Source organism: Opisthocomus hoazin, chromosome 5, assembly GCF_030867145.1.
Source record: "Opisthocomus hoazin isolate bOpiHoa1 chromosome 5, bOpiHoa1.hap1, whole genome shotgun sequence".
NCBI lineage: Eukaryota > Metazoa > Chordata > Aves > Opisthocomiformes > Opisthocomidae > Opisthocomus > Opisthocomus hoazin.
Window position 1 is genome coordinate 10,994,013 of NC_134418.1, and position 23,705 is coordinate 11,017,717.

Consider the following 23,705-nt stretch of genomic DNA (forward strand, 5'->3'; position numbering starts at 1 on the left):
AATTCAAGGTTTAAGATTGCAAGGTGTACAGTACATAGGAAGATTTCTTTCAGGATCAATTGTGTATACTTTAGTCTTAATAATTTCTAGTAGTCTCTCTATCCTTTCTGATGTAAGGCTCATTTTTTCACATTTAGTTAAACTGTAACTATCGCAGTCTTTGCACTCACTACTTTTGGTTGTGCCATGCCAGCTGCTGGTTCTCTGGTAGACTGCACAGGAGAGAGGAAGTGGCACTGGAGCAATGGAAGTGAAGCACAATGATTTTGTTGTTACTTTCATATTGCCAATTTAAAAACAAAACAAAACCAAAAAACAACAACAAGAAAAGTTTTTACTAACGGTTATTGCAATTACAAATTTCTTTTCTGGACCTAAAATATTATGCCTTGTGAACACCTTGACTTATTCTTTTTTAACATAGGTCAACGGAAGATTATTGAATCTGTAACTTACTGCTTTTGCTACTTTTTTTCTTGTGGAGAGAATCCACACAAGAGATCTTTGGAAGACAAGCAACTGCTTCTGTCATATCTTAATACTTGTTTAGATGCAAATAAAAATGGGTGTACTTGTTTGTACAGTTAGAAAAGTTTGGCACCATGTGATAGCTGGAGTAATCTAATTGCCATCTGTTATGGTTCTTCCAAGAAAAACAAATAGCCAGAAATGCAAGACTAGCATTGTTAATCAAAACTGTAGTATTATGCTGCTTCTTGTTAAAGGTGGTTCTTTCCAAAGAATAGTTTTTATTCATAAATACCCACATGTTAGGCTACATATATAATGTGTGTACCTATATACATGCACAGATATAGATGAAATAAAACCTGAATAACAGGAGATGGAAAGAGTCTGCAGTTTTACCTAAAACAAGCTATTTTCCAGGATGTGCTTTTGATAACCGTAATGATGCTTTTGTTTCTCTGGTATGAGAAGACCTTTGTTGAATAATAAAACTGCTGCTTGTAATTTTCGTTTTTTTTAAAGTGACTCTTTGGAGCAAAAATCCTGCTTAGTCTATCAGTGGTGTATCTCCTCTGGTTTATCATATAAACTGTATGTGCTTTTGTGGTTATGTCAAAATCTTTGCTAACCTGTGATGATGCTAAATTTAGAAATATTTTCTAAAATTCTGTAGCCAAATTTTTTCCAAGTATGTAATGGGATAATTTTAGTTTGAAGCTTTAGGACTGTTAGGTTTTGAGCTGCTGGAGATGCACATGACAGAAATTGAAAATTAACTCCATTATAACCCAGGAAATGTCTTTCGTTAGAATAGCGGCTTACTAGTTAACAATAAATGACTAGAATGCATGAAAGATTATCTGATATTTTCTGGAAGAAGGGGAGGCTTTTTTGTACAGAGTGTAATGCACTTCTAACACTTTCTAGCACACCCCTAAACCTGAGAGTTCTTTTTATAGCTGTAGATATAAACATGTGTTGGTAATGCATGTCTATGCTTTGAGACAGTTAAGAAGTGCAGTTTTCTAGGGGATCTTAAGTGTATGAGTCTGTATGGTTTCAAATGCTAGATAAAATGTCACAAATACCATTAAATATTTAAAAAGTGTGCAGAAACAGCACTTTCTTCCTTAAAGTTCAGCTTCTGTAGACCTTTTATTTTGTTGTGCCAGTAACACACACAGCTGAATCAATGCATCTGTGATATGTATCATCTGTCATTTGGCTTGGGTCTGGGCAAACTGTTGTTGTATTTACTATATGAAGATGTCAGGCTTGATTACTTAGGTTGAAACAGGACTAATCCCATTGACCCAAATTCCTGAATTTTCTTTGTGCAAGTGATATCCAGCTTCAGCTCTTCATTGCGTACAACAAGTGACTCGTATTTAGAATGCTGTCAGAATATCTAGGAAGTGTATAGCAGGAAGATAATCTGTGAAAATTGTAAAAGCTTCTGCTGAAAGTGTTGTATGCTCCACATGAATTCTGTGGAGTACCAAAACTCGGAAATGAAAGACTGCTATATGGACTCCTTGGACATAATGACTGTTAGTTCTAGGCAGTGCACAAAACATAAGATTTTGGAGGTCATGAAGAAGAGTGCCCCTCTGTCATAACCAGTTCATCTCTGTAAAGAGTCTGGCTGCACTGTTTTGAAAGAGCTTTTCAAAGAAACCTTTTAAGAAAGAATGGTGCACAAAGGCAATGTATTCTTTGTAGCTATTCTTGTTAAGACGATAAGGGTTACTAGAGTTTATAACATACACAATTTCTTTAAGAACTGTATACATATGTATTTTTATATATGTGTATTTATAGTGTGTGTAATAAATAAAAGTAAGTTTTGGAGGTGAAAAGCCAGTGAGGCCAGGAGTCGACCAAAATGTTCTTTGGACCAACTTTGACCATAAGAATGGAAAGAATAGACAATGCTATTAGATGTTTAAGAAAGACAACTTACTTTTTTCCAAATCCTATGATAGGATAGGGTGATGTGATGCCAAGATGCATCTTCAAATTAAAGGGGCAAGGGGGGATAATCTAAAGGGATTGTAAAATGTATGTAAAAAATGCCAGACCTCTGTTAGATTCAGACTTTGGCTGGAAGAAGTCCTTAAGTCTTCATTCAAAAAAGAAGAGTTCGTGGGAAGGAAATGGAAATATCTTTTAAAGTGAATGTTCCAGTTTACAGATTTTTTTTTTTTATCATCACTTGATGGGACAGTAGGAATAGCTATATGGAGTCAGATCTGAGGAGTGCTTACACAAGAGTGTAAGAACTGGGCAAAGATGTAGAGTATTCTTCCAGCCTAAGAATTTGCAGCTCAGGGGCTAACTGGTGTCATTTTGACGTGCCAGAGACTGAGATCTTAGAATCTGAGATGGATTTCTGTATTCCCAGTTTCTCATCAATCACTGTGTGCTAAGCTCGATGCATTACAGCATTTTTCTTTTTTCCTTTTATTTTTTCCTCCTCTGAAACATTAATGATCACCGCTCTAGGGAGGGTTTTGGTTTACATGTGCAGTACTACTAAATCCGTTCCCATTATCTTTAGTTTTTCTGAAGTCTTTATCCCAGTGTGAATGAGTGAACCCTTATAAAGGCTTTTATAGGAGTACACATCTTGACTTTTAAGACAGGTCAGAAAAGGAGATGGTTAGAGAAGAGCAAAGTGACATCAAGATAAGATGGAAAGTAAGAATCTAGAACTTGTATTTTAGCTTCTTGCTTTTGACCTATCTTACTGTGAGGTGTTTGTTGCTTTTATAGTATGATGTGTGGGTTTTCTACCTATTGTGAAACCTTTCTGAAAACTTTGGCACTATGCCAGTGATATATTTGATTAGGCAAGCTGTGATCAGTGTTGTAAAATAAGAATGTTGTTGTTCATGTCTTATTAAGTATTGCATATGAATGTCTTACATACTTGAAAATAGACCTGTGTGAACTCACTTTGAAAACAACTCTACAGCTTCGGAGGTGTAGGTCAATGTCAGGCTAATCCTTGCTGTTGGAGTTAATTTAAACAAGATTTAAGGGGAATATGTTTGGTTTTTTTTTTCTTGTTGGTCATACTTCTGAAGCAAGTGAGTGATTTCCATAATAGAAATTATAATATAAAAGGGCATTGTCCAAATTGTCTTGTAGAAGATGACCATTGCATGTGATTATACATTTTTAGGGTCAAGTGATATGAAATGACCGTTCCCTTTCACGTCCTCCAAATTAAAATTGTTTGTTTATTGCTGTCTTTCTGGCATAGCCTTGCAGTGTACATTTGATTTAATTTTAAAGTCTTTAATTTTAAAATCCTAACCTAAAATCCCAACTGATCTGGTGGTTACAATTAAATTCAGCTTTTACAGAAAGTAATCATGAGCTTGCAGAGATTCTTCTTTCTAGTGCATGTTAAAAAAAAAAAAAAAAGTAGCATTTACCTAAGTGGTAAAATACATGGTAGCCTTAAATCCTGGTTGTTGTTGTCCTTGCTCCTACCTGTTTCAGTCCTTTGATTCAGTGTTCTGCATGGTTGGAGGTGGGAGGGGAAAAGTACCTTTGTGCCTTATAACATCCTTTAGGGACATTCATATTGTGATTTAAAAGCAAACAATCATCGGAATCAGAATAAGGAAACCTTGTTCCTGGTACACCTGCTCGCTTGCATAAGGTTTTGAGCACAAGGAGCTTCAAAGCTGTTGGTGGTGGGGACTGTCCATTAGCTATACAGCTCAGTTGCGCCTTCTATAAATTACACTTGCATGGTTACTAGCTTATTCTGAGATTCTGGTTCCTAGTCAGAGTTTTCAAGTATGAGAAGAGCAAACTCTGAGACGCTTCACTGCATCATTACGTAGAAACTAGTGCCTTCTACTGTGTTGTACAGCACTATAGAGTGAGCCTTTGTGGTTACACTGTCTTTAAATTGTATCACATTTCCTATTTTTATTTTGCTTGTAAAGAGGCTATGTTTGTCTCATTTTGTTTTCCCAGGGTCTGACAGAAGTCAAGCTTCCTCTTCAGTACTGGCTGCAGTCATTTGCCTGCAGAGGTGTATTTCCTTAAATATAAGGTTACTGCAGTCCACCAGAAGAGGGGCGCGCAAGCTTGAAGGGCTCACGGATGACATGACCAAATGCCGCCTCTAAACCAGGGCTTGTGGAATTTCTTTAGTATTTGAGGAGGAGTTTGTTGTTGGAGTCAATGATAGAGTCTATAAATTCACAGCAGTTTTTTACTGATAGACATTCAAAAGGACTTTCTCTATAAGCTTTATGTGTCTTCATTTTTTTTAAATATCCTGCTGCAGCAATGTTGTCAAATTGCTTATATTCAGTAATTTTTCTGTTGACTTGCATACATACTCGCATGAAATATTCTCTTTAACTGGCAATAGTAGTCTTGGACTGAAGTTTTGTTAGCCTTGTACACGCACAGTATACAATGAACTGTTGTTCATGGAACAACTGTATGTTGTATGTCTTGCCAAAATGCTTTAGTATCAGAAATGGTAGAAAATGGTGAACATAAAGTGTAGGCCTCTAAGGTGGGTTTTTCGCCTTTCTTCTTTTTTTTTTTTTTTTTCCTTGGACTCCTGATGTTCTTTAAATTGATTGAAGTAAAATTCTAAGAGAACAGAAAAAATATTTCTAAACAACAGACTTAACTTTATATAGCAAGATGTCTGCTGGTTAAATGTACCTATCAGATGTGCTTTATAATCAGTAGTGGATATTTGACTCTGTTGTAAACTTCTAAAAGCCTTTGTTTAGGTGTTGCTTTTACAAAAGTTCAGTGGTCTCACAGCTTAAATGCTTAAGGGTGTTTTGACATGTAAGCAGAAGTTATTTTGTAGTCAGAGTGCTTCCTAAATTATCATTTGTGAGTACATTAGTGATAGAATTGTATGCAGTTCATCACAAACCAGCCTAGCAGTAATATTGTTTAAACTGTGATATCTTAGAATCAAAAACTTCTGCCAAGGAAATAAATAATTTTTGGAAACTCCCACTTTAAGTGTCTATGTGTATTTGGGGAAACTCCCTTTGCAGCTGCCTACCGTACAACTGTCTGCAGGAATAGGACTTTGGCAATCATGTTTATACTTCCGCTGAGTTATGTGATGTTTTTTTTAAAAAATTTTTTTTTTTTTTTACTGTGGTCCAGTTTAAATTGTTCTGCGAGCACTGATAATCATAACCATAGCTGCATTTAGTCTTTTTTACAAGGACCTTGTATATAGGTAACAGTTAAAAGGAACAAAGAACCCATCCATCTGGTCTGAACAGTAAAGGAGAGTAGAAGTCCTGTCTTGGTAATGAGTCTTTGAATTTATTTTAAAGAAACATGATAAGCAGCAAAAGCATGTAAGAACTTGCCTTCTATTTTAAGTGTTACTTATACCAAGTGTTACTGGTATAGTCTGACTGGTGTAGACTTGACACCCAGTTAACTTGCTGAGTGGATGCTCCTATACAGTTTTGAGAGACCTTTTCATTCAGTATAAATCCCTAAAGTTAAACTTGAAAAGCTACTCATAATAAAATTCCCAACATAGAAAATTATGCTAGGATAGCTGTAGTGATTTTAATTCAATCCTTATTTACTTCAGTATGAAGTCTTGGGTTATTTTTCAAGGCTAGCTGATGTAAAAGAATCTGTTAAATGATAATGTTCTTATATTGAGAATTTGTAGAAGGTTCCTCTCCTCCAGCTGCACAGCCCAATTCTTTTTTACAAGCTATGCGTATACTGCAAATACTTTGTGGCTGTACTTTGCTCTATAGACGTTTGAGCAGTATATGACATTAACCATAACCCAAAATCAAAGTCAGTATATCATCTTGTAGGACTTGTGCCAAGCTGTTTGGTGAAACAACCAGGAGAAGTTACAACTTCGTTTTAAAATTGATGTGCTCTTTCTCTGAAGTATGGCTTATTTATTGCAGACCAGTGCTGGCTGGCTTTTCTGAAGTTCCAAGCCAACAATATGTCCATAGACGTTCAGAGCTTAAGAGCAGTGGGGTATAAATACAAACTCAGCTTTTTGACCTTAAGTGTTTCTCAGTTTTAGATTGAATATATATTATCAAGGCTTCACCTATTTTCAAAATATATATATATATAAGTAAATATGTAAATATATTATTAAGGCTTCTTCATCTCATCCTAAGTAAGCCGAGCGAGGGAATGATAGTTGAAGTTTGAAGAGTAGGAATTCTTTTGGCATTGAAAGAGGATTTTTGGAAGTTCTGGCCTCATTTCTCCCCTTTGTTGCTGACTTTTTTTTTTTTATTATTATTCTGTAGGTCACCTAGCAGAAGTAAATCTGATGCATGGTTAGTCACATTTTCACAGGACTGCCTTACCTGGCAGGTAAAGGATTCAGGCGAGTAATTTATGCTTGGTTTTCTATAATCTGCAGTTGTGGAATATACAGTCGACAGATATATCATCTCTCAGTATAGTGGATGTGTTTCCACTATGATCTAGAAACATGGGACTAAACTAGTCCCATGAATTTTTACCATAAGGGTGGTGAAACACTGGCATGGGTTGTCCAGAGAGGTGGTCGATGCCCCATCCCTGGAAACATTCGAGGCCAGGTTGGACGGGGCTCTGAGCAACCTGGGTCTGGTTGAAGATGTCCCTGCTCACTGCAGGGGGGTTGGACTATATGACCTTTAAAGGTCCCTTCCAACCCAAAGCATTCTATGAATTAATAAAATAAACTCATAATAATCTACTCCTGATCTAAGCTCATTAAAATCAGTAAAACTTTAACACAATGTGACCTTCTTTAATGCCTTACCATAGTGTAGGCTTTTATGGAAATATATAATGTATGAACTATTACATTATTCTGAGTGGAACTTGACTATTGAGCTGACTGCTTGCTGCAGCTGAAGGAAAGTGGGGTTTATGCTATTTTAATTATTTTTGTTGCTTTGTTAATTTTTCTGCCTCGCCTGTTGCTGTGCTCTTCTCGTGCTGCTCTTATTTACAGTCCATTCTTGCAGTTTCCTGTAAATTGGTCAGCAAGAGGAAGTGGTCTTGCTGCAGAGACAACTCAGCCCGTCAGCTAGACTAGTGAATTTTTACTGGCCAGGACAGCATAGTGCTAGACGTGTGTTTTATTGCTCTTGCTTTCTGTTAACTGAAGGTAAGTGGGATTGCTTTTGACTGGGAGCAAGAGCTGTTCCTAAGAATGGCAGAGATGACTGGCTGACTTCCTAAGACAGTGGCCCTGCTGGAACGAAATCCAAATGTTGGTTTCTTATGTTTTGGTTCTTCCTATTAAGGCTATCTGAGTGAAACCTCATAATGTTAAAGAAATGAAGTAACTCCTTTTGAGTGAAATTCTTCCTAGACTATCTTGGTGCAAGGCTGCTTCTCACCACTGATTTTGTGGGGACCGATGAAGGCTAGTGGTCTGAAAACCATATACCACAGTTCTTTGCAAAACTGAATTTTGTGTTGTGAAGAGGATAAATGTAATACTCTTTCACTTCCCTAACAGGCATAGTAATCAAATGCATAGGATTTCATGTCTCTTCAGACTCTTTGTTTGCAATTTTGAAACACAACCCTTCTGATTAATGTTTGGTCTAGAAAGTTAAGCTGACTTTTCGTTCTTCTAAAACTGTGAAGCATCTACATTTTTTTTTTTTTTTTTTTAATTCCTCAGTGGAATACCAGCTTGTGTGTGTGCAGGTGTGAAATGGCTTGTAACTCTGTGACCATCTTGACAGTGTTGGAAATCACCAGAAAATTCAAAAGGGGATCTTGGAACTTAAAATGAAAAGTTCTGTATTTCTGAGTGCTTAGGTGAAGAACAGGAGAGGACAGCATCAGAAAGACTAGAGTGGAACAGCAGTACTTCAGGAACATGTTTTGGATAAATGAGACATCGTTAAAATAAGACTGTTGAGGCCAAGGAGCACGGTACTATAGTTGCGGAGTTTGGAGGGGAAAACCAAGACTTAGGTGTGTCAGAGCAGAACAAGGAAAGAGGAACTGATTTTCTTCCAGTATTACATACACTCAAATGCCGTCATCCTAATCATGGCTTTTTTACAGAGGTAGAGATAAAGGTTGCAAAGATGGTAATGCAAACTTAGAAGAGTATGCTTAGATAGCAGAGAACTGCTTTAAAGCATTGTGTGTTAATGCTTAAAGTCTAAATTGGTAACTGATATTGTAGCAGATAAAGCAGGTGAATTAAATTCACAAACTGCTGAGATGTAGTACTCTTTACACCTCTTCTGCGTGACAAATCTGTTAATTAAGTCACTGAGACAACTGGGTATTGATTCTTATTAAATAGCATCAGGATTTTGTGTTGATATGCTGATCCTTTTCGCTAACAACAGGTTTATACTCATGATACTCACAGTTTACTTCTCCTTCCCATATAACCTGGCTATGGAAGGAGTGCAAATGGGTGCCCTGTGGTGAAGACTGGGAATTGCTTTTCTAGCTGATACAGCCATGCCCAGTACGTGAAAAGTTATTTTCTTCTGTGCTTTGACTCTTGGCTAGTTTACAAAAAGATAGGATGTTATACAGAACCTTCTTCCTTCAATTTTGGAGTACAGATTTGTGTCCATTTCCCCACAAATATGTGAAGCTAGCTTTACTTGGCATATGTAGTCTTTGTTCATCATTCTGAAACTTGCTAGTTGTTTTTGTCTTACTTGAACTGTCTAAGCCGGGGTGTTGGTTAATTCCAGACAAAGTCTGTGAAACACTTCAATCCTTTTAAAAGTGCCAGATGAAAATAAGTGTAAAACAATGGCATTTATTCATCATTGGTGGTACTTGTCCTGTGGAATTGTTGCCCTTGTGTTGTGAGCCTCTTGGATTCAGATTTTATTGTCTTTTGTGGTTTGCATAGCGTCAAATGTACAGGTAAGACTTGCTTTAAAGCACGTATATGCTGCATAATCTTTCAAAATGGCTATTTTCAATTTCTTGGGTTAAAGAGGGAAGGACAAGCTCCAGCAACAGAAGAGCAAAGAAAGATGAAATACTTACCATAGTTCTGTGCTGCAGTGCCAGTACCTGAAGCACAGGCTCTTCAGAAGCACTGGCAGCATTTCTGAGCTGTGACTCTGCTGGTGTGAGAGCCGGAGTACGCTGTAAGAAAAAAGGACTACTTTCTTTTTCTCCTGAGGGAAAGTAGCTGATTGAAAGGTAACTGGGGAGCAAGTGAGCACTGGAAGATCCCCTCTGCTTTCTGACTTGCCATCCGACAGAGATTTGAGGTATGCAGGGCTTGATTTATAACCTCTCTGGGAAGTTGGGAAATCTGACAAAGACAGCGCTGCCCACTAACGCTGGGGGAAACAGGAAGTAACAAAGGAAACAAGTCATTGCCTAGGCGTCCCTTCTGGCCGCAGTGCAGATGCACAAGCGGTTGGGGCAGGGTTTCTTTTCCTTTTGTGTGTTGAGCCTGCAGCAGCTATCGCAGTCACTCTCAACCTCATAATACACAGAACGGGGAGAAGCGCAGAGATGTTCCTGTCATGCCGGAGAGGGGTCATAAGTTATTAATGGCTTTGTCATCACAAAGGAAACAATCACTCGGTGAAACTGTCAGCAGAAAAACTATGTGTCGATCAGGCACGGTCACCAGGTTAGTGCATATTTGTGGCTTGTAATTCTGTCATCTTTTCTCTTTTAGGTAGAGAGCAGACTAAAACTAAGAGTTGAGTATTGTACCTGGGGTAAAATACTTTTAACTCATACAGAAAATTCAAGGGTAAAGAATTGAATGGGCAAGAGATGAGGCTAGTGTTTGTTGAAAACGTTTGCCAGAAAAGCAAAGCAAGTTGAAGCAAGTTAAACTGAGTAAACTTACAACAGTGTATCTCAGTTGGGTTTAGTTCTCAGTTCCCTTTGTCCTGTAAGATTTATTTAACTTTAAAGTGTTTGTACTGTGCGATTAATCCTTTTGAGAGACTATTGTGAAAGGGGCTGTTAAAAGTATTAAGAAATGGAATGTGTAACCAAAAAAGTAGGAGAGATATGGAAGAGTTTTGCAGAAATACTGGATAATGTTTAATAAATGGAAAAAAGACCCCAGAATTTTGCAGAGAGCAGTTTTAAGAACAGATAGTAAATGCTTAGATGGTTGAATTAGGGACCTAGTTTTTGTTCAGAATTGCTGAGAGCACATTGGGGAAGCTTTTATTTTACAGCTTTGCTGTATGTAATGCTGCCTCATTTTTTGGTTAAGCCCTTTGTAGAGACTGAAACTTCAGTCTCTCTCTGCATTATATTAGGAATGTATTGTTCTATAACTTATATATATAATGTTATATGTAAGTTATTCAGAAGGAAACTAGCATCTTGCTTTGCTAGTTTTACTTTCAAAATAGAATTTGAAGACTAGAAGTTATGAGATATCAAGGAGTTTCAAAAGTTCTCGGACATAATTGGCATAGAGATATTTGTTACAGATTCAGATACGGTTTAATTTTTGTGCTGCAACTTTGGAGGCTGTTTTCAGTATGACCAAACTGGGCTCCAGGACAGGCCATAAATATTATTAGAAGTAGTGAGAATTTTTAATAAACCTTTTGGCAGCTGTAGTTTGAGATGAGGGTGATGTGTTTTTACACCTATATACTGCGAGGTGTGGAGATGACCACATCTGCTGTATGTTCTGCTGAAGTTAAGCAAGAACTGAGGACTCATGGCTCTTCCAGAATGCAATCCGTAGTTGAATCAGCTTGTATTTGCTTTAATTGGGCTGAATGCCAATAGCTCTTAAGGCCGAAAGGGGTAAGTGTTCTTCTATAATGTCATCCAGATTTTTAATGTGGCAGAATATTATTTTTACTCATGGAGGGACTTTTAGCCTATAAATCTATGCGCTAGCCTCCAATGTTGCTATTCTATATACGCTGACTGAGGCGATAGGTTAAAATTACTTCACAGATGTATACATTTGCATACTACACAATAACAGAAGTCTACTCTCTCTTTGGAGTTTGAGCTTGGTAACAGTATTGTTATGATTCAGAAGAAACTTCTGCATCAGATTGGCATTATCTAGGCTACACAATGAAGTGTGTAACTTCATATTTTTTCATGCTGTTGTGACTTCCATGGTACTTTAAAATTAAAAACCAGGTCATTGTGATAGTGTTTGAGAAAAGTTTACTCTAGCGATAGACTTGGACCTACTTATTGATACATTAACAATACACTCCAAATTAGTTTGGTTTTTAGTCTGGTGTAACAGTTTGTATATATGACATAATAACAATAGTAACTGTATAAGCTCTGTATTGCGCTCAGTAGTGCTAACTGCACTGTTCCATCTTTCCAAAAGCACTGTTGAATGGTAAAGCAAACCCTGTAAACTGCATTTCTGCCATTTCTCCTACTACATGCTGAGGCCTATTATCTCCCTCACAGGCATAGAGTTATCATGGGGATCACGTGAGAAGCAAAGTGATGCAAGGCCCTTCACTGTCTGCTGCCATCCTCTTCTGGCTCAGAGGGTTCAGTGCAGTGCAGTTTCAGTGGGGGAGAAGATTGATTTGATAGCCACTTATAATGGCTTTTGGGGCTTGATGGAAAACTTAATTCAAAAATATGCATCTAGTCCCTTGGTGAGTGGGAAGAATAAAGTGTGTAGCTATTACTAGGAGCTTGCACAAAACAATGCATGAGTAATGTCACCTTCTGTTGTAACAGAGGACCGGCATCAGAAAGACTGCGTGGCTTTGCTCTGATTGCACTTAGGGGGTCCTTTATGTTAGCTCCATGGAAGAGACTCTGCTTATGCACCTGGGGTGAAAATGTGTAGTGGGGTCTTTGGCTTGTAGTGCAAGAACGTAACTGCATAAGAAACTACTTGGAAATGTCTTTATCTTCTTAATGATCACAGACCTAACAGCCTCTACAGTGACTTCAGTGCTTGCTATTGTTCTGTTCTTCATGTAATGGATTAAAAAAAATTATAAGAGGATTATCAGGAGTGGAAGGAGCCATTTCAGTGAGCTAAAGGCAACCACAGATACTAAGACCAGAAAAATCTTTAAAAGCATCCATTTTTCCTTCCTCCCACACCAACAATAAAGATCCTGCGATTACATTGTTTTGGCAGCTTTGTATCAACAGCTCAATGCAAAATAGCATCTACTGCCATTCTAAGATTGTTTTGTACTGTCAAGAAAGGAAGAAAATCTGCTTGGGACTAGATTCAAAGTACTTAAATGGATTTTAGAAGACTAATATTTCAGTTCATAATACCAAAATACTCCCTGTGTCTGCAATGTGTCTGCAAATGAAAGTGTCTGAGGAGCCTACAGGTGTGATGGGGAATGCTATAAGCCACAATGAGATCCAGAAAATCGGCATAGCAGCCTCTAAATCTGTTGAAAAACCCAGTGTATTAGGTGGACTCTTTAGCTCAAAGAACGTGTACTTGGTTGCGTGGAGTTCAGGCACATTGCTTTTTATTCACTTAGATGGGATGGGGAAGTTCTGAGGTTTGGTCTCTATTCTCAGGACTGTTTTATAGTGAGTAGTCAAAAGTGAGAAATGATCGTGAATAGAGGAAGCAAAACCTGGTACTCTGTTGTCCTTCCCCTCAGTTAAATCCTGTAGTCGTCACACTGTAGAACTGGATTCTTCCCCTTCCCCCCTCCTCCCCCCCCGCCTTGCTCCTTTACTTCTGTGATGATTTATTTGGGTTTTTTTCTGTCTGCCTGATATTCTGGCTTTTCAGGTGAAGGAGAAAGTGCCCTATCCAGGCACACTTGAGTGGGTAGTCTAACTAGTCTATTCCTGCACAGAAGGCCAACATGACCTAGTCAAATATTGCGGTTTTCTGTATTGACCTAGGGCGGAATATCTTTGTCCCCAGTGTTTGTCATTGGCTTCCTAGAAATCTCAGTTTACTGGTTGTTTTGGATAACCTCTCTGAGACATTTAACTGCCTCTTCTGATATGTTTTCAGCCTAAGTCCATAACACTGAAACAGTTTCACACCAAAGGCTACGTGCTGAAGTCCTTTCTTGTTCTGTTCTTTGTAGTAAAAGCACATGGGATTTGAAGACCCATGATGAACCTGAAACTGTTGATGGCATTGAGACTAATGTTACCGTTAGATCAAGAAAACTGAGATCAGAATATATTTGTCTGAATAAAAAGGTTCAATTCCTTGATCTTTTTTCTGAATGTAGCTAGAAACAGACTGAAATAATTTAATAATAAATTAATTTCTAATGTTTGAATGTTCATGTGCCTGATCTTAAAACAAAAATTTAGCCCAGGACTTGTCTTTGCATTCCTCATTTCAAGGAATTCACCCTTAGCAGTACTGCAGTGCGGCTTGGTGTCAGCAGTCAGCTGGTTAACACTCTCCATTTCCCTCACTTTGACTTTTCTGCAAGATACAGAGAAATAATTTGAAGGATTTGGGGGTGGTGGTATAACTTTTGTTATGATTTTTTTAATTGTTAAAAGCTTAAAATATTTGTGCATAGCTCCTTCTTGGACCTGTTAACACATTTCTGTTGCTAGAAATTTCGTTGTGGGGAAGGAGGAGGAAAGAACAACTCAGCTTGGGAAGATCTCAATCATGTAATAAGAACAGGGAGGAAATAGCAGAGGGAAGGATGTAGCTGAATACAACAAAAGTGACTTAATTTTTGGTGGGCAGGAAAGTCCTGGAGGAAAATTGGGAAACCATGGTACCTTGCAATGTCTGCTGTGAGAACCTTTCTAGGGCCTTGGGCTGTATCTTCTCTGCTTGTGCCTGTTTTATAACACTGGGGACTAAAACCTAATATTTGTGATTAAGTTTTCTAGGCTGCCTAGAGAATTTAATTGAGTTTAAACTCTTCTGGTAGAAATTGTTAGTAATTTCCACCCTTCCCCACACATGCATCAGCAGCAGAGGGCAAGCAGTTAGATCTAAACCCTAAGCTGATCTACTGAAAGATCAGTTGACTTGCATTTCTGTTTTTCCAAACACACATACAGTGACTATGTACTCCACTGGTACAATTAATCCCTCAACAGAACTGTATCATTTGCTTATTCCTTTCAGTATGGGTACTTAAAGTTGCTACTTTAGGCTGGAGCATGGGAGTGCTCGGGGTGGTGTGTTGTGCTGTAGGCTCTTGGATTCCTGTACTGAGCTACACTATTGACTTCCATTATGGTCCCTTTTGGGGAAGGGAGAAGCAAAGAGGATCCATTAGATTTCAGTCCTCCACTAAAAGCTTTTCAGTTCTAAACCATAATTCCTTTATCAGAAACTAATTAACTGGAACTTCATTAGTTTTGCCTCTTACCAGCAAAGGTCACTAGCCCTACACCTGAGGGTAACAGGCCCTTTTATGCCTAGGTCAAACTTCCCATTCGGTCACACGTGACTTTTTTTTCTGTATTACACAGTAGGATTTTTAGCCTAGGTCTGTTACCAGTTGAAGAAAGGAAGGTCTCATAGTGATCTATCAGACAGAAAAAACTACTACTTAAGAAACTAATTTTTTTAGTAACCTGTTTAAGATGACAGAATAAAGAGTGGTAACTGCAAAGGTGCTTGGTGGAGCATGGCATTAATAATTGCTATATAAATTAAATGGCACCCTGCCACTGAGATGAACTTCATTTGTCCAGGATGCTGTCATATATGACATGCAGTATGAGATTATATACCAATGCTTTCATTCAGAATAAAACATGTAAATATCAGGAGTAAGTAGTATTGAATACCGCAGTTACTAAAATATGACTGTTGGTTCCTTCATTATACAGAAAATTACATTATATGTACATGTATGGCATAGAGAAGAAATTGATTCTCTTTCTGGTCACCTGCCTGATTAAGTCTTATGGTGGTATCTGAGGCATTTTAAAAATATAAATACTTAAATAACATTTCCTAAGCACTCTTATATTGTTTCAACAACTGTCAATCACTTTTGAGAGCTGCATAAAAATAAATCGGGACTTTTTGCATGATGGTTTTTTATACATAGCAAACTTCCTGGAATCTATGAACACCCGTCTGTGCTACATACTTGACTGCTGAACCATGTTAGTTGTTTGGAAAACTTGTTTAAGGAAACAAGCTTTGTTTCTCGGTACTCATTTCTTAAACTAAAATCTAAGTTTTAAACTGTTTTTAATTATTCTAAATTGCAGAACGATGGCCTCGCAGGAGCAGGTCTGGCCAGTCCCAATGAAGGCAATTGGAGCACAAAACCTTTTGACAATGCCTGGAGGAGTGACCAAATCGGGGTATCTTCATAAAAAAGGAGGCACGCAGTTGCAGATCTTGAAATGTAAGTTGAATGAGGTATTAACTAAGTTAAATGTTTTAAATGCTTGCCTTTGGGGCCATTAACATGTTTTATGTTAGTAGACTATTTAATGAAGCTGTTCTGCTTACTCTGTCTGTACTGGATTACAATTTCACTGCAATATATGTATGAAAGACCCATATTGAAAGAATTTCCTTTAATTGTTTTGGAATGGTAAATCTTAGAGGATAAATGGTGTGGTTTTCTTTAACTTGATTAAATCTCTTGTCAAGTCCTTCACAAGTAAGATTTTAAAGACAGAAGCAGATTCCCAGGATATGTATTAATTTCAAATTTTTTTATTTTTTTTTTTAATTCATACTCAGTCTTTTTTCCAGTTAGTTATTCTGTACTGGAAAAATATCCCTATCTTCTACTGCTGTTGTGGAATGGGATTTTTCTTACTGCCAACATTAGGCTGTACTTAAAAACAGTAATTGCTTCTGGAATCAGAATCTATTTACATGGAGAAAACTTAAGATTTTGGGTTTGTTTATATGCTCTTCATTTGCTGTCCCTGTTTAACTAAACAATGCTTATATAGTTAAGGATGGACGTTACTGCCTTTGATCAAGGAAGAAGTGTTTGGTCCCTTTGGAAAAAAAAAAAAAAGGACACTGTTGTATTGGCAGCTTTATGTACTTGAGGTGAAAGAATAGGAGGAGGTACCATCATGGTTTTGGGATGGACATAAATGTGTATTTGTAGCCTGTGGCTACTGTCCTCCCATTTTTTAGGTTGCATTCTTGTATTAGCTTATTCCTCTAGTAAAGGAGCACAGGTGGAGGTCAGCACTGCAGTCTCTTAGGCTTCTTTTGATGTTATCAGGTCAGCTGCCACTCAAATGAGGGAAGCAAATACTACCCTTGGTCCTGAAACTCTGTGCATAGACAGCTTTACCATGTGACTAATCATCAACAGGCTGTCACTTAACTAGTTTGTGCTCTTTTATAATGATTAATAAGATTACTAAAATCTTAAAACAATAATTCTACCCAAGTCAAGAGGTTCTAGTTAATGTAACTGCCTTTGGATTTGTATTTTGCTGACTATTTTCTTTATCTTTTCAGGGCCATTGAGATTTGTGATTATCCATGAGGGATGTATTTACTATTTTAAGAGCAGCACATCTGCATCTCCACAGGGTGCATTTTCTTTAAATGGTTACAACAGGTGTGTGCCAAAGAACTTACTTAACACCCAAGCTCACTTTGCTTAATGCAGGAGGCTATGGTTTTCATTTCCAGTGAAGTTAAACACAACTACATCTGTTGTTTGGGTTAAGCACTGATCTCGGATTCCAAGAGATGTGTTCCTTTCAAACTGCATATATGATGTTTCCAGTGCTTTGCAAATGTATAGCCTTCATCCTTTCTAATTTAACCAGTAAAGCTGTTAAAATTGCAATGGGCTTAGGCTTGTTATTCACTTAATCCAGTCTCTGCACCTGCAGATAGATGTGGATTCTTTCAGACAAATGATGTTTGTTCTTTAGTGATATCAATGATCATCACCAATGTAGAAAGGAATCGGAAACAAATATTTATGTAGTTACTGATTCAGTAATGGTAATTAGTATCAGAACTGAATCAACTACAGGAGTGATAAATGAGAGAATGCATGTGCAAAATGTCTGACTCATTTCACTACATGTTGTAAATCTTAATGTTTGCTTTTTAAGTTGAAGACAAGAATACATGGCTTTCAAGTTAACCAGTACTATCAGAATCTGAGTGCAGCATACATACAAGGCCTGCTAAAAGAAGTCTAACCTGACTTTAGGAAATTGCTGTTGTGATTGATGCTAAGAAAGGACAATGAGAGAGAGAATGTAGAGAAATACCACATAATTGGTCCTAACCTCGGCAATTTTACTGTATTTGTAAACATGTGCCTTATTCTTGTACTGCATAATGTTCTCAGACTTTTGGCATAGGGAAATATCTTTTATTAGAATGTGAAAGCTTTCTAACTGACCAACAACAATGACGTATTTTATGGGAATGCAGTTGTAAACATTGTAGCTAATTAAAAATTCAAGATTAATTTGTATAAGCAACCTATACTGTGACTTGGTCACGACACTAGCTTCTGTAATCACATTAATGTGAAAAATACCATGGAATTTGTAAATGCTAGGGACTGTTTTATTGCTTTTTATGTATCTGCATTCTAGCAGCCCTGTAGAGACTTTGGTTGGAACTGGAGCCACGTCTTGGTTAATATTATGCACACAAATAAGCATTATTGAAAAAGAATTTGAGGTGAAAGAATTTGGTAGACTGTGTAGTTGCACAAGGTTATGTGAAAACAAGTCACTCTAAGGCTTCCTTGGACTTCTGTTTTATAGTTTTTATTCAATAGCCTTTATGTGTTAAGAGTGGATGGGAGACGAGCACGTGCTGAGTTCACTAGTGACTCAAAGTGTATAATGATGTCTGTTGCTAGTATCCCTCCCAGCTGTACCATGGGTATTTCCCACATTAATATCCTTATTAGCCTTACGTTAGTGAAAGAACTTATAGTTCCTTTTGTGGCTTTGTTTCGGACTGGGCAGATGCAGAAATCTACAATGCCAGATGTAGAAAACTGCAGCCTCCAGGTTAAAAGTAGGATTGGGATTCTAAAAAAGGCAATCTGTAATTCTGAAATAACTTTGCAGTTGACATTGTTCTTAGTGGCAGCTTCAGGGTGTTCATTAGATGTATTTTTTTCTAAACAATGTTATCTTGATTAGGTGCCTAACCAAAAGTCAAATGTCTCTAGGAATCTTTGTTTTCATGTTTACAAACCACCTTCCCTAAATATTAAGGACTTATGGAAATACAGTATTATATGAGGAAATTGGTGAGTTAAAAAAGTTTAGGAACAAGAAAGCAAGCCCCAGTAATGATTGTAAAAAAACCTTAATCAGATTTCTTTATGGCTTATGCTGAATAAATCTTAGAAATGTTATTTTTAGATTACCCAGTCTTGGGATTTTAGTCTCCTTGTTTGTTCCAAAGCCTTATAGTGAGCATTTACAACCAAATTTTTTTGTATGTAGGGAATTTCTGCATTTGAGACTCCTCTGGGGAAAAATTAAGAAGAAACAAACATATCTAAAGCAGTTTGTTAAAGAGGTTGAGTTGTGCTTGTTTTAAAATAATAAAGTGCAGAAAGTGTTTATAAGTGAAAAGTGGAAAAAATTAAGTTAACTTTTAATATTAGTTCTCCTTTATTTTCATGGAAATCCTGTGTTTTGATTTCTCCTCTGTGCCTTTCTGAAATAAGGATCACAGGCCCCCTAAATACTTCTTAGCATGGTGTGAAGCTTGTGAATTAACGCAGTTCATTAAAAAAATTGAACGGGTCAAAACATCCATTTATAGGTATGGCTAGGGGTTTAACCAGTGCTCTTTCTCCTGTCAGCTCTCTTCCGTTGTCCTTTCTACCACTGTAATGGAGAAGTACTGCAAATGCACGTATGGGGATTTTTGTGGCGTTTTCCTGGGCTTGGGGGTTATTTTTCGTAAGGCAAAACTGGCCCTTAAAACTACTTTCTATCAGAGCTTTATGACTTGCATAGCAGAATTAACTTTATAGATCAAGGTTTTTATGTATTGGTGGTTCTGTTTCTCAGGGTTATGCGGGCAGCTGAGGAGACAACATCAAGCAATGTGTTTCCTTTCAAGTTAGTTCACATTAGCAAGAAGCACAGGACGTGGTTTTTTTCAGCTTCTTCTGAAGATGAAAGAAAGGTAACTTTCAGCTTCTTTTGCAATATAATTTTCCTTGAAGCAGAAAGTGAACCTTGAACTTCCCTAAAATCTAAATGAACTGGACACGCAGCTGTCACTGAAATTTATATACCTAGTTCTTTGGGCTCCTCTGGAAATCATGTCTGAAGTTTTAACTATTAAGTTAGTGTTAGTTCAAGTCGTAATTTAGGGAATGGCTGTAAGTCACGTACTAGATGGCATGGTTTTCTGCATATTCCTCATTTCATTTTTAGCCAAGGAACAAATATTTGTATGTTAAACCTCTGATAAAGTTTGAAAACTGTTCATTGAAATATCTCACCTATAAACATACTATGAACAGGTACCCGGCTTTAGAAATAACAGCTTGAAATTTGCAAACTGAAAGTTTAATATTTTAATACGTTCTTATAGCATTTTAGATAGTCAAAACATTTGACTTGTAAGTCCTCTCAATATAAAGTCATGGATAAATACTATTTCAGTGTAGGTTCCTTGCACAGTTACTCTGCTCATACAGAGGACAGATACTGTGCATCTTTGTTTAATGATTTAAAGATGGATGTGTTGAATGTTGTGTTTTTATTCTTATTCAGAATTGGATGCTATCCTTGAGGAGGGAAATTGATCACTACCATGAGAAGAAAGAAACAATAACAGAATTCAGGTATCAACCCTTAATCTTTATTTGCTTCTTATCCCTAACTCTTGACAGTGGTGTTTTAGGCTCTTTGCACCCGCAAGTAATTTACTGCTAAATATAAACAGGTGCAGGAAGGCCCAAGTATGAGAGGCCTTCCTAATGCATAGTGTAAGGAATATCAAGACAAAAATAAATCTTTTTATTAAGAGAACTTTAAATGTCACCTTTGTCTAAAACAAATAAAAACTTTAAAAGGACAGTAGGGATATATCTGGCTATTAATTGGAAAATAGGAATAGACTGCTTCTGCTTTCCCAGCATCCCTTTCCAGTGCTGCAGTCCTGCTAACAGACATGTTTACTGTCCCAAAATCCATGGCACAGTGATGAAGAAGGTACTCTGTCTTTTCTTTTGCAGTGACTCTGGTTCTGATGCAGACAGTTTCTATGGCTCGGTAGAACGTCCCATTGATATCAAGTATTCTCATCATTCGGCATATAATGAAGGTGACAAATAAGATTTATTTATTTGCTTATTTATTTTTTCTGGATCGTGCAGGAATTATTCCTATAGCTTAAGCAAACTGATCTAATTTGCAACTGTAAATTCTTTTTTTTACAAGGTGTGTAGTTGTTGTAATTATAAATCGGAAGCAGATATTTTGTGCCTTAAACCATTAGTAAAAATAAATGGTAACTAAAAAAATTCAGATCTTTCAAGGAGGTGTCTGACACTCTAATAATACTATTTAAATTTTTTATTAAGACCGCATGTTGGAGATTTTGTAGATCTAGCAAAAAGATAAAACTTTTTAGTATGTCCATAGGTCATAATTTAGAACTACAAAGTGGTCTCTATTACAATAATTGAATATTATTCAAGGTAATTGAATATAATTATAATAATAGGATATTTGTAACTTAAAAGTATGTTCTGCAAACATGTGGAAACAACACAGTAAAACAATGTGGAGCTAGTTACCTCCTGTCTAGACTGTGCAAGTAATTCAACTGTCCTGAAACACAAGCAGTCACCCACATTGGGATGTTGCTGCATCTGTGTTGTAGTCTGGTTAGTATGACACAGAATCAATCATCCCTCCAGCTCAGGAAGATCTTACGTTAGTCATAGGATGGGCCAAAGTGAAATGCATAGGATAATATTCTTTTTTTTTTATTCAAAGTTTGATACCTATTCATTGCTGTAGTTGTTTCACAGTAAACAGTTTGGGCTGAGTGTGTTTATTTTTTAACTGGAAGTGAGGACATTACAGAAAGACTGTTGGATGGGCACTCACAGCGTATTTCAGCAACTGACTTCCTAGTAAAGAAATGTGTTAGTGAAGTCTGACATGAGAAGCCTCGCCTTGAGGTTCAAGATAGTTCCTTTACTAGGCCTTCTCCCATCTACCCTGTCAGATTTCTAAGGGTTGACTGGAGCAAGTAGTCTCATTTCCTGAAAGGAAATTCCTGACTCTTTTTCCTGACTAGGACAAAAAGGCAGGAGTGAGTGTTTTTAGGAAATCCGGTTCAATTGCTACGAAGCAGAGGAAAATAGACTCATCAGCATTTCATGTAGGATTGTAGTTTAGTACTTGTGTGTTTATGGGAGGCAAGGGTTGTATGCAATATGAATTATGTTAAAAGGTCCAGTAGGAGTTTAAATTAGGAAAATTAGAAGAGCTAACTGATTTTTATCAGATATTCATACTTTTTTTTTTTAGTGCATTTCTCTGGGGAAATACTGTGTATTGTCTTTGAGGCTCCTATCATCGTCAATGATGAGAAATTACTGCCTAAAAGTAGCATGTTTTTCATGTCTTGATCATTCTGACTTGCAGTTAAAGGCAACATTGAAACCATTTAAGCCATTTGTTGTGGTGCATTTTTTTGCTGCCAGAGCAAGGCAAAAGAATTAGTTGTTTTGTAGATCACTAGGCTTGGTTGGGCTTCAATATCGCAAAATCGTAAGTGTTCCTGTGTTAGGGTTAGGTTTTGGGGACTATTTTTTTTTTTCCAGCTGGTTTTACCAGTGCATCCATGTGGTTGTGTCTCTGCAACTGATTTGAATTTTTCCCAGGAAGGGTATAACACTAGAAAGTGTCACCAGAAAGTAAATTTTAACTTGAAAGACGGAAAAAATTTAATGTGCAGTGTAGTTCATCTCCCACTGTTTTAAGTGATGGCTTTCTTAATTAACAGCAAAATTTAAGGAAACACCTAGCCTATAGAGCAGAGGTGGACCAAAATTTAAAATATTTTTTTACCTTTTTAAAAAACTTAACTAAAAAACATTTGTTTATTAAAAAGCAGTAAGTACTCAATACCGTTTCTTGGTTCCAGGAGTACTTATCAGAGTCTGACACATTGATTTTTGTTTGCAGATTATGACCAGGAGGAAGAAGAGGAGTCTTATTTGCAGCCAGATACTTCTGACATAATGAAAGATGGTATGTGATTTCTTTCATTCCCGTCACAAAAGGCCCTCAATGAAGGCAATATTCATGTAGAATGCCAGATTATTATTTTAGCTTGGTCATATCTAAAGCATTGCAGGTGGTAAAATAACTGAAGTAATGCACAGGTATCTTAACCTTGAGAGGTATTTAGGGTCAAAGATCCTAGTAACAGCAGTAACAATTTAACAGAAAGTGTTACATGCCTTTAAGGACATGTTTTCCTGCAGGCCTCCTGCCCTGGAAGGACCTGTATCTGGTGCTTAGCCTGGAGGAGGGGTAATGGTTTTAATGTAGTCTCTTTTTGTTTATTTTTAGCAAGGGGAAAATGCTAAGTCATTATAAGTCGTTGTCATGGTTTAAACTCCAGCTGGCAACTAAGCACCACGCAGCTGCTCGCTCACCCCTCCGGTGGGATAGGGAGGAGAATCAGAGGCGGGGGGGGGGAATGGGGGGGAGTATAACTTGTGGGTTGAGATAAAGACAGTTTAACAGGACAGCAAAGGAAAACATAATAATCATCATAATAAATAATAATAGAATATACAAAACGAGTGATGCACAATGCAGTTGCTCACCACCCGCTGGCTGATGCCCAGCCCGACTCCAAGCAGTGATCGCCACACCCGACCAACTCTCCCCAGTTTATGTACCAAGCATGAGGTCATATGATATGGAATATTCCTTTGGCCAGTTTGATTCAGCTGTCCTGGATATGATCCCTTCCAGCTTCTTGTGCACCTTCTCAGCTGGTAGAGCATGGGAAGCTGAAAAAGTCCGTAACTTAGTATAAGCACTACCTAGCAACAGCTAAAAACATCAGTGTGTTATCAACGTTATTCTCGTACTAAATCCAAAACACAGCACTATACCGGTTACTAGGAAGAAAATTAACTCTATCTCAGCCAACCAGGACAGCCATGCCTGAATAAAAATTGCAGGGTTTACTACATATAGCATTCAGAATTGTGCTGCAAGTTACATGCTTATCCAGCATTTTGGGTCCTATCAGACCAGATGCCAATCAAATATCTTAAATCACTTTGAAAAGAAATTTGAAAAGT

At 37.4% G+C, this 23,705-nt stretch overlaps 1 protein-coding gene across 3 annotated transcripts in view; it reads left to right on the forward strand.

Moving 5' to 3' along the window:
- Nucleotides 1-23,705, forward strand: part of SH3BP2 (SH3 domain binding protein 2) — a 41,438-nt gene that overhangs the window by 11,818 nt on the left and 5,915 nt on the right. For 2 of the 3 annotated variants that reach the window (XM_075422148.1, XM_075422145.1), the window contains exons 1-7: nucleotides 9,937-10,108; nucleotides 15,646-15,785; nucleotides 16,874-16,976; nucleotides 19,426-19,543; nucleotides 20,140-20,210; nucleotides 20,604-20,692; nucleotides 22,570-22,635. In XM_075422148.1, coding sequence (XP_075278263.1) covers nucleotides 9,999-10,108; nucleotides 15,646-15,785; nucleotides 16,874-16,976; nucleotides 19,426-19,543; nucleotides 20,140-20,210; nucleotides 20,604-20,692; nucleotides 22,570-22,635 — 697 coding nt within the window. In that variant the 5' untranslated portion in view covers nucleotides 9,937-9,998. Of the gene's footprint in view, nucleotides 1-9,936; nucleotides 10,109-15,645; nucleotides 15,786-16,873; nucleotides 16,977-19,425; nucleotides 19,544-20,139; nucleotides 20,211-20,603; nucleotides 20,693-22,569; nucleotides 22,636-23,705 lie in introns of those variants that run through there. The other variant, XM_075422147.1, reaches the window with a different exon arrangement.